General features: G+C 33.7%; 1 protein-coding gene across 2 annotated transcripts in view; it reads right to left on the bottom strand.

Annotated features, from left to right (window-relative positions):
• Positions 1 to 7611: 7611 nt before the first annotated feature.
• Positions 7612 to 11933, bottom strand: part of SEC23A (Sec23 homolog A, coat complex II component) — a 47762-nt gene continuing 43440 nt past the window's right edge. For both annotated transcript variants that reach the window (XM_011376407.2, XM_011376398.2), the window contains one exon: positions 7612 to 8996. In XM_011376407.2, the coding sequence (XP_011374709.1) occupies positions 8907 to 8996 (90 nt within the window). In that variant the 3' untranslated portion in view covers positions 7612 to 8906. The remainder of the gene's footprint in view (positions 8997 to 11933) is intronic.

Here is an 11933-nt window from a genome sequence, read left to right as displayed (position 1 = left end):
AAGAAAGAAAGAGGAAGAAAGAAAGGAAAAAGAAAATGTCTCTGAATCTGAACTGTTGGATTACCCCTACTGGAAATAGCAGGTACTCAAAACTTGATGGTTAAAAATAGCTGAAACACTTACTATTTCTAACATTTACCAAACCTGTTTATCTCCACAGAAGATCACTCATATGACATTCTAAGATTATCTCACTCTGGTTCAGTTTCCATGCTTGAGTGAATTACTTTCTGACACAAATTTTTCTGGTTATAATTATTGTGCTTTTGATAAAGAGTATTGTCATAATTTAGATCTATATTTAGGTAGTGGCTAAAATAGAAATGTGGCCAAAATATTAAATATTCTATAAGAAATTATAGGTCAAAATGAGGTCACAGCCGAAGATGCTAGGATGATGTGTGACCTCAAAACCCCATCTTATTCTTTCTTATTGTGCTGTGTTCACGATTGCTGCTTTTAGAAGAATTGATTTACAGAACAAATAGAACATTTCATGTAGTCATAATTTTCCTCTGGAAACTCAGATTTTGAAAGCTTTTAATGAACGATGTGGAACTAAGTCATATTTTCTTTCCAATTTTGTACCCTTTCAATAAACTCTTTTTTACTTTTTGTGTCCAATTATTTCAGACAGGAGTAGGGATTAGCTTTCAAAAATCAAACTCCAAGGCATGGGTGTTGATAAAAAAAAAATCACATAAAGAATTAGAAAAGTTCAGAATTTAAAGTGGAGAAGAAAGATATTAAAATGTGACTTGAGTTTCCAAATATGTGGTAACTACTGCCCCCCTGTGATGAAAAGGCATTAATGCCTCCAGCTATATTCACCTCTTGATTGAAATCTATTCTTAGCCTAACATGTTTCTCCGAAATGCTTTCTTTGTTATTTTTATTATATAATTCTTTATTTTCTTTCTTTGGTCATTCTCTTCTTTGTTCACTGAAGGCTTATTAATATACAAAAAAAAAATTAAAATGTTCATTCAATTCAAGCCAGACATGCAATTCTACAAATAAGGAGAAAGTGAAAATAATACAAAGAAATGTAATGACACATCTCTCAGCAAAAAAAAAAGTGCACAGAATAATTTTTGTCTCTTGATAAGTTTTGTTTCAGAATTCTTCTAAAATTTAATAGTAAAAAATGCTCGGCTAGAAATAAAAACTGTAATATTGTGTTAAATCACAGGATTCAGAAATAAAAGACAAATGTACTCCAGTATATGAATCATCTAACACATAGAAAATCTTTTATTGATTATTTGGAATGAAATTTAATTTTTTTTCAAGGGAGGATAAATGATTAAATACTTTATGCCTTTCTCCCTGCAGATATCTGACTGGTAGGTTGGTTCTTTTTCTAAGTTTCTAGAATCATCAGCAACTGATATTTTTAGCTCAAGGCACTGCTTTATAAATCATTTTTATCTCTAGTCTATCAGCACTTACGGCACCTACATACTATTGTATATAAAGTGATTGAATGATAATACTTCTGAGTTACTTTTTAGCTACAACTGCCAAGAAGCACTTACTAGTGTTACTAGTGTCATAGAGTTGTGCAAAAGAGTGTCCGTTTTTAGCCCAGACGCCAAGCAAAGAGGGACTCTCGTTACCAAAACACCCTTCCCACGGCTACAGCCCACGAAGAATCCCCACCCTACAGAGCAGGCCCAGCAGGCAAAGGAGGACATAACTACACAACATTCTGCAGAAGGCTGCAGCATCATGACACCATTTTCAAGGTGATCTAGGAAGTATCCCCCAGCTGCAGCACCATCATTATGTCTCCTTGTTTCTTTATCATTTTCCCTCTTGTTTCAGAATAGCTGCTGCTCTCTAAATTTTCCTATTCAACTTTTAACGGAAGAGAGTTTAATTAGTCTAGTTAATTACCATATCCTTACTGGGGAAACTTTTTCGTACCAGGTCACATCACAGGTCAGCAGCCAGACTATTGATTTTGATTAGGTGCCTTTAGGAAACTGGATCCCATCCCTTGCTTAAGGAAGAGACTGGGCTGGCTGCTTAGCTCAGCAGAAGGCTGCAACCAGGTGGAGCTGAGAGTGTAGCAGGTGAGATGATTGACATGTCAAGTATACTATGTTAAGGATTTCTTTTTCTTACTGTGTAGAAGTAACTCTAGCTTTTATTTATAAGTGGGTTTTATCTATGACAGGAACAGTGCCATATAGAACAGATAGTATAGCTATGTCATTATTAAACATGTTTTATGATTATACTCTTCTTAATAAATAAAAGTAAGCTCTGGACATGTTTAAACATGTCTCTGACAATCACAGTTTCATAAGTTATTTAATCATAAGAAATCCCCACATCATTCCATAGAACTATTATTTTGTGAAGGGTCTTGCAGAAAAGTGGACAGATTTTTCAAGCCAGTTAGTTTCCTTCATTAGATAGAGTCAGATTCTTAAGTGATACAGACAGCTAATGATATCACCTTAAAACTGAAAGGTGCAGATGGAGAAGCAGATGTCGCTGTCACCCACGTAGGCTGAGTAAGCACAGCGGGTGCCAGGAATGTTCTTGCCAGAGAACCTGCAATAAAAAAACATTAGCTCCCCGAAACCATGCTGGACTTTAGACTCTAAGTGGAAGCTAATCATTAGAGTCATTTACAACAAGCCATGTCAAAAGTGTGTATGGCACTTAATAAATAAACATAAATGAAAATGCTCACTGTAAATATATAAGAAGATGAGAAGATACAACACACAAAAAAACAGTAGTCTTTTGCTCTAAAGTCTGCTCAGACTGTCAAATTTATTTTTCTAACTCCAGGAAGATTTGTATACATCTAATTCATAATGGTAATCTAATCAATTAATAAATACACCTAATTAAGAACATTTTATAACATGTGCTGGCAATCTAGATCATAATCCAAAAATGGGGCACCTCTTCCTTCAAATAATTAGATAATTGTTAATTAAGCCATTTTACAGTTTGTTACTCAGGATTTTTTTTTTCAACATTCCTATTAAAATATGGATTCTGTGTATTATCAAAACCCAGGATTCAGTGAAAAATTTCTCTTCAGTTACCTGATATTATACTACCATTAATATTTCAGTAACTTGATAGCCTTTTTAATAGAAATAGTTATTTGCTGAAAAAGATATATTCGATAAATCAGTCGGCTTAATGTTCTCATTAAAAATCAAATTTTAGAATTATACATTGCAAGAGACCATACATGATAGCATAATCCATACTGAACAGAAGACTGTTTGACTCTGCTCCCTACCTACTTTGTTAGCACTTAGTAAATAATTAAACAAGAGCAGCCCCATTTAATCTCGAAACTTCCACTATGAATTCTATGCTCATGGTTCCCAAACCTGAGTCTCTTGACTCCGGAATGCACATTTCCAACTAACTACTGGACTTTTTCCTATGGAAGTTCCCAAACACGGTGAAATGTTGCTTTTAGCTGAACTTGCTATGCAAATTGTGGTCCAGGAAGGAGCACTGATATCACCAGGAGCATGTTAGAAATAAATGCAAACTCTCAGACCATTTCAACCCTACTTCAAAATCTGCATCTTATCATTATCTTCAGGTGATCCCTATGCATGTTTTAGTTTAATAAGCCTGCTCCATGATTCATCTCTGTTGAATTTTACTTCTTCACTAATGATTACAAACATGCAAAGTACTTGACCTATCAGCATCTCACAAGTATTTTATGTAATTTTTAAACCTCTACATATTGTTATTTCTAAATTGCCTTGAAGACAGGAACTATCTGCTCAAAAGCACTAAATAAAGTGAAATGTGATCTTTCCTCATTAGAGATTCTTTAATCGATGTACTTATCACTTCAAAATGACATCTTTACTATAACTCAAAAGTAACCTCCAGATTTGTTATTCTTAGAAAAATTTCTAACCCCTACAAAAATGGTTGATTTTATGGATTTCCCTATTTTGCCAAAACAAACAGTGCAGTCCCTAGAATAGGTTAAATGTATACATAGCATCATTCTATGGCTGCTTTGCCCCATCAAGTCAGCTGAGCAAAATCTTGACACAGATCGGAAAATGGCAACCTCTACTAGAACAGGCCACAATGTCCCATAGAAAACAGATTCACACCACCAGCCTCTATGATGCACTTTTTCCACCAAAATACTCTGGTTATTGGAGCTGGGAAACATATAGCTTCTGGTTGGAAACTGAGTGCACCTTTCCTGCTGGGAAGCATATTTCTAAATTGGCAAACACCTTCTGCATTACGGGCTGCCCTGCTCTCTTTTAATGACAGTGTCATCGTGCTAGATAGTTTTGGGGGTCCGTGGTTATAATCCTTCAATATGAGTTGCATAAAACATTTAAATATTCTCCATCAAACTCTGGTTAAGATTCCGTTTGGTATGTCACATACAAATCCTTCTTAATTTAAAAGTGTCACTTAGCATTCAGCAATTTATCACTGTCTTATTTGTCACTGAAAGCATCTACAGGGATCAGACGCCCAACCATCAGCGATAGTATGAGGGAATTCTTGAGTTGGGTGAGGAGATAGGGCTTAACGACCTCAATGGATCCTCTTAGCTCCAAAATTCCATAATTTCTCAACTTTGTAACTACTTCTATATTCATGAGTGGTAAAGGTATGAGTGTAGTATCAAGTCTTCCCTTAAATTCATGAGAGGAAGAATTTTAGATGGTTTGGTCATTAAACGACTAAACAATTATGCTTCTTAAATGGCCTGGACACAAAATTTTGAATAGTTGCAGTCTGAATTAGGCTTGAACAGTGTGCAGTGAAACACTAAGCTTTGAAATTGTTCCTTGAAGATTGGCACACAGAAACTGTAGAGAAGGCTATTAACTACACAATAACAAAATAGAAGAAAATAGATATTTACATTGAAGAAGGATTCAATTTTTAAAGAATACCAGAAAATCGACAAAAGATGTTGGTCTTACATGGCCATAAGAAATTAAAAGAGCAATGTTCAAATGCCTTGATTGTTCTCAACATATCTGGACATTTGTTCTAAATCAATGGATCAAACAATGTCTATGTTCACAAACATTCAGCCATTTGCTCTCATTTTTGCAAAAGAAGAAAAATTTTGGAATGTTTTATCAAATAGAAACTTATCTTAAATTTTCTAGTTCATTTATTTTAGTGGAAATTTTTTGACCAAGAAACTTAGTCACTAGAATAAACCCTGAAGAAACAGATTAAGAATTTAAGAATTCATTATGAAATGGGATTTTTATGATTGTCTACCAAACTTATCTTTAAAATTTTTATTTGTGAACCTATTGCTTCAAATAAAAAAAAAATTTTTTTCGAAATATTGTTCTTCAACTATGAACAAAGATAGACATCTGGCTATACTCTGTAGAACATGGATATGTGGAAAGGTCAATTTTTATCAAGTCTTAAGACAAATTTGCAAAACGTTCAAAAATAGTACATATAATGTTGTTCATTACAGTGAAAGGCCAACAAGTATTTTCCATATTCATAAAATACACTAAAAATATTAACCCATTTTTTTTTTCTGTTCATGTTTCTTATTTACTATGCTTTCCCTTACTGGCTTTTTAATCTTTCTTGCCTTCTCTTTGATCAAATTACTTTTATTGCTTTTTTGGTTTGGAAGTTACATATTCTAGTTTTAAAGTTATATATCCTGGTTTAGTCTTTATCCTTTGCTTTTAAAAATAGCTAATTTTCTGTTACTATAATGAAGCCTAAAGTTAATATTTCTATCCATCTTTCAAATGCTCTAGAAGTATTACCATTTATTTTTTTTTCCAGGTTTCCTTAGTGAGGAAAAATCCCCAATATCCCACCATCCCATCCTCAACCCAAATAATTGGGCTTTATGTCAGTATATTCCATAGATGGGGAAGAAAAATGATTTAGTAATATAATTTCACCTGGTATTGCATACCTATTGTTATATTCATCAGATAATACAATAAAGCTAGACCATCTTTTGTTTCAATAAACAAAGGAGAAAGAATAAATATAAGGAGAATGTTTTCATTTCATAAGGTAAACTACTAAAAAGCCAACAAGAGAAACATCTGTAGAATTACTTGATAAGATGCTCAAGATGAATACAGATCAAGAACATGAATACAAAAAGTATATATGCATGTATAATGGAGACACAGAAAAAGAAAATAAAAATGTGAAGATGAGCATTAGAAAGCCAATAATCCTGTCAGTGTTGTTTGAAAAATAACTGAAAAAAACATCATGTTCATTTTAAATAAAGCCAAGTGTAATAAGCCACAGCATTAAATTTGTAACAGCCAATAAAGAATGCATTTGCTTTTGTCACTATGTGGTCACCAAAGACCACACCTAAAATGAATGTGTAGGTGAGAACTAGAGATCCTCTCCACTGCTACCTTTTCAACTGTGTCCTTTGTTCTATTTTTCTAGTAGGAGCTGGGATTCAATTTGATGTATAGTGTACAATGTCATCAAGCAAAAGTGTTTGGAATTTATTATGAGGGCAATGGGAATAACATGATTAGATCTGTATTTCAGTGAATTGAAAAGAGGGATGGTGAAAAGGAGAAAGCAGACTGGTTTAGGAGCCTGTTTCACCAAACCAGGTTAGATATGATGAAGGTAGAATAGCACTAAGATGGAGAACAGTAAATAGGTTAGAGAGATATTAGAGAGGTAGAATTGGTAAAGATATTGAGAAGAATAAAAGTTGAAAGCAATTCCTTTGGCTTCTTGTCTACACTGGACAACAAGCACATTCACTAAACACACACAGTCCCTGAGATAGGGAATATGAGAGGGAAGATTTTCAAGTGAGGAATTGGATGGAGAAAATGTCAGCTCACTTTTGGAATCCGTCAATAAAACGAATTAATCCTGTTACACCAAAATATAAATGTACCCTGATGAGGTCTAAGGTCACTAAGGTAGGTTCAAGAATGAATTCCAAAATAGTTCTGGACATACCAAAGCTGCTCAGTGCTGCGAGTGACTTAGCAAATATCCTTTATTCACTCTCTAAATTCATTAAAAGGGTTAAACATTTCTTCCTTCAATTTAAATAGCTGGCAATTTAGTAATAGCTAAGTTATACACAAAAACAATCCAGGCTGCTCTCTTTCAAATGGTAAACTAAAAAGTTATGATGATATATTTGTTCATTCTTATCCCTTACAGAGGTACTTTAGCATCTTCAGCTGTAATTAATTTAGAAGTAGAGGACAGTTTAGGGGTAAGTATCAATATCACTCAAGATAAGATATAATGTATTCTTAAAGGACTTAAGTTAGGGGGCTAGGCAAATTAAACATGCATCATCATCATCACTCAGTTTAAAACTTGTTAACTCCGAAACACAATTCCTTATAGAAATAAATAACTATTTTGGGGGTGATGAAAATGCTCTAGAATTGATTGTGGTGACCCAGTGAACTATATACTTTATACTTTAAGTGGGTGAGTTGTATAGTATGTGGATTACATCTTGGCTGTTATTTTAACAAATGAATGACTTTTTAATCCACTAGTAGCAGATTTAAATGCTCTAATTTTACATTAGGCTTCCCAGGCTTTACTAGATTTCAAAATAAGCAAGAAAACAGAGAAAAAGTATACTTTATTGGTATTTACGCCTAGTACAGTTCAATTCAAATAAAATGGAACAGAGCAATTTAATCTAAGTATAACATAAACAATTTTTTAAAGTTTGTCTGTTTTACCATCATATGATTGTGTTCATGCAAGTGCAATCATCAAAACTATCTTTCTAAGCATATAGCACCACCTTTTATTTGCAGTACTTAATGTAAATTTCATTGTTAAATATATCTGGCTTTAGCAATGTAAACATTTACTACAAGTAAACTTTAAAAGGTAAAAGTGAATGATACTAATGAATAAATCAAAATAGAACTGAGCATCACCACATGGTATAATTCAACAAAACATTATATAATACTGTTTCAGTAAGAACCACAACTTAATAAATTTCACAAAATGGAAGCAGAAACAAAAAGGAATATGTAAACTCCCAAAATAGTGTTAAAATACTGAAGGATATAGTGTAAAATTTACACCAGAAAAACAAGGGTAAAAAAACAAAACCATGCATTGAAAACCAAATTTGGTTTTAGTAGTTACAACAGTCATTTTTTACTGCAAAGGCTTTCTGAAATGCATTCTCACAAAATGATTTATTTTCTATCTCCCTTTTTTTAAAAAAATATGTTTAATCACATAAGTTGGGTACTTTGTGGGAATTTCACAATTGTGGGATTGCTAACCCAAAAAACTTTTCATCTCTAAACCGTTTTTCCAAATAACCAAAACATTAAATTATCTTCATGAAAATTACTATAAAGTCAAATAATTCCTAAACAAATTGTCATAAAAATAAATCTGCCTTAACAGAAAGTGTATATATAATTGTCAAAAATCACAGAAAAATATTCAATGAACAGGGAAAAATGTTCACATTAATCATTACTGCTGATGATTTTGTTTACTTTCTAGCTAAAATTAAGAAACACATTTTCAAAAGTCAGCATGGATATTCAGTGCCACTTTGATTTGTCTGCAATATACAAATGAGTTATCTCTCTGTAGTATGAGGCAGACTCTATGTTTACTCTTTAACATAATTAAGTTATAAAGACCTCAAATTTCCAAAACCAATTATAATACTGTGGCAAGCAAAACAAATTTGTTCTTATTGCTCATATATTCAAGCTTTATCTACAAACGTGAACATTTTTCCATATGCTGTCTCAAACCGCACTAAACAAAAAAGAGTCAGAGATATCGTTTGGTTTCCACGGACGAATTGAAAAAGGAGAACAATGAAACTGAAATATTATTTCATCTTCTCAAATGTCCTTAACACTTTTAGCACTTCAAGCAGCACTTGACACTGCAAGTTTCTTCAAATGATCCATAAACACTTGTAAACTAACATCATCTGTGAGAATAGGTGCTCCAGACTCCTAGAAATAAAGATATTTGCTATGATTAAAACAGAGTGTGATATCTTTAAATCTATAAGCAATGTATAAGCAATTTTAGTTTAAAACAAACACGGAAATCATTTTGAAAAAAATAATGCCTATGCTCCCGCTGTAGAATAAAGAATGTAGCTGGCCTTTGCCCCTAGGTTCCTGAGGGAGAATCTATATCCTTGGAATTTCCTAACAGTAGTGTCTTCGTTATTCATGAGCCCCTCAGATCACACCTGAGTTTATGCTATGAGAAGAGATGACTTTGGTGGAGTCCAGTCACCAGAAAGATCAACCCTGTGATTAGAGGGCTGGGGCTTTAAGACAGCCAGAACTCCAGGAGGGGAAGGGAGAAGGAGGGGGAGGAATGAGTGGAGATAGAGTTCAAACGGGCATAAATGATTCTATCAACCATGCTTATAAAAAGGAACCACCCCAAAATAACCTCTCGAAATCCAAGCCCAGTGGAGTTTTTTGTTTGGCAAATACATCAATGTGCTGGGAGGATGAAGCACCAATTCCATTGGGAAAGGGCACAGAAGCTCTGTATCTGGGACCCTCCCAGACCTCACTCTGTCTCTTCATTGAGCTGTTCTTAATTTGTAATCTTTATAATAAAACTGTAATCATAAATAAGGTACTTTCCTAGGTTCTATGAGTTGTTCTAGTAAATTGCTGAACCTGAGAGACAGAGTCATGAGAACTCCCCTCCCCGCCCCACACACATACGGATTTATAACTAGTTGGTTGTTAAGTGTGAGTGGTGTGGGATCCTACTTGCAGCTGGCATCTCAAGTGAGGGCAGTCTGGTTGTGCACCATGTCCTTTAACTTGTGGGGTCTGAACTAACTCCAAGTGGTCAGCATCATACCTGTATTGCAATGTGCTTACTGGTGTTATTAGAATAACTCTATACCCAACTTAATCTTTAAGGTGGTGTTAATTTTCTTGAATGTATTGGTGCTTTTATTACTACTAATGAGTAAGTCTCCTTATTGGTGCCCATTTACTAAAATAAAACTCCAATTATACATATTTTTGTACATATTTTAGCAGAAATTCCAGCTGAAAGGAAGCAAATAATTTTTTAAATAAACTATGCTTATAATTGTTCAAGTCATTTTAATTGATTTTTGTGGGTTCTAGGTAATTAACAAAAGTTAAGAAAGATTCCTAATATCTATTTTAGTGAAAATGGTGTTGACAGGATGATCTTAGTAATCTAATCCACCAATAAGGAAATTTTATTATAGCAAGAAAAAGATGTTACATCTGGATTTTTAGCCATAGAGATGCCATACCTCTCCTGAATAAAGAAAATTCAATTTTATTATGTGTTTTCACATGCTAATTTATAAGACTTGGAAAACCTTGGTAATGCAGGGAGGCAACAGCACTAATATTATGAGCTTAGAGTTTGGAGCCAGACTGCCTGGACTCAAATCCTGACTCTGCCACTTACTGCCTGTGTGACTTTGAGAAAGTTATTTAACCTCTCAGTTTCCTTATCTGTAAAATAAAGATAATAACAGGATCTGTTTCATGTGGTTGTTGTAATGATTAAATTAGTTAAATTGTGTATAGCAGAGAGAACAATATCTGACACACACAATAACCATACACGTTTTAGCTATTATTACCTCTTTTGAAAGAAAATCTATGACTTTATAACAATGAAATACTTCTCAGTCTACAATTCATAGTTAACACAGAGAAGCAGAGGTCTCTATAATGCTACAAATAACTTGCTAGCACTTGCTTTTTCCTTCCTGTAATTGTACCTGATTTTTTTTTAATTTTATACATATTTCTACCTCAATTCACCCAACCCCAGATCTATTTCCCCTAGTCAAGACAAAAAATATATATAGATGTTCTAATTTATATACTAGAAGATCTTATTTGAAATTTTAAATACAAATGCTCAACTCAACCTTATCAAAACTCTGAAGTTGGTTGGTTGATCTCAATGTTTCAAATGCACACTTTCTTTTTAAAATATATCCAAGATTAAGTAGAAAGGTCCAAACTTTATGTGATCTAGTATATGAAGCACTACAGCAACACAGCCTCCCACATCCTGTCACGAAAGCAGTGTTGCAGCGGTGCCCTCTTCAGGCCATCCTTGCATAATACTTATCATTGGGTACTTGATTTGCTGACAAAAAAAAACTAATTATGTTCCATAATTTTTAGTAAAATGCTCGGCTACCAATTCCCTAGTTGCAATAATCAACTTAGCTTAATGATTAAAAATTCAGATTCTGGAGTCAGACTGGCCTACGTTCAAACCTGAACACTGCCACAGTTTAGCTATGGGATCTTGGGCAAGTTACTCTACCTATATAAGCCCTTAATTGCTTTTCCTGAAAAACAAGGCTAATAGTACCCACCTCAAAGGAGTGTTTTAATTACTAGATAGGAGTGCATAAAAAGCTTAGCATAGTGACCAAAACAATACAGATTCAGCTTACTAATTATTATGATTATCATCTATAAAAATATTAACATAATTTATCTTATAAAAATCATAGGTAAAGAAAGACCTTAGGGCTCTTGTCTATGCTTCTAATGCCCCTACAGCAATAATTAAACTTCAAAATTTAATATAGTTTTTTTTCCTATTTGAAATATCTTCAACGAGAATCTTTTTTCCCATTGATAACAAGGAAAACTAACAGCTAACATCTGCTGAGTATCACTGTGCATACCTAACTGTATTATTAAACTCTGAGGCAGACAAGGAAGTGAAGACAAAAAGAAGTCGCAAAGTCTGCATTTCTAACTACCAGCCCAGAAGGATGCCTCTCCAACTCAGCAAGTTCTTTGCTTTCTACCAATTACATCTCCATGTTGAAATGTAAACCCAGAAAAACGATGAACAAGTCATTATTTCCATGAGCTAAACCAGTTTCTTAATGAGGTAAT

Source organism: Pteropus vampyrus, unplaced genomic scaffold, assembly GCF_000151845.1.
Source record: "Pteropus vampyrus isolate Shadow unplaced genomic scaffold, Pvam_2.0 Scaffold10, whole genome shotgun sequence".
Lineage (NCBI taxonomy): Eukaryota > Metazoa > Chordata > Mammalia > Chiroptera > Pteropodidae > Pteropus > Pteropus vampyrus.
Note: the sequence above shows the minus strand (reverse complement) of the source record. Positions and strands in the feature narration are given on the sequence as shown.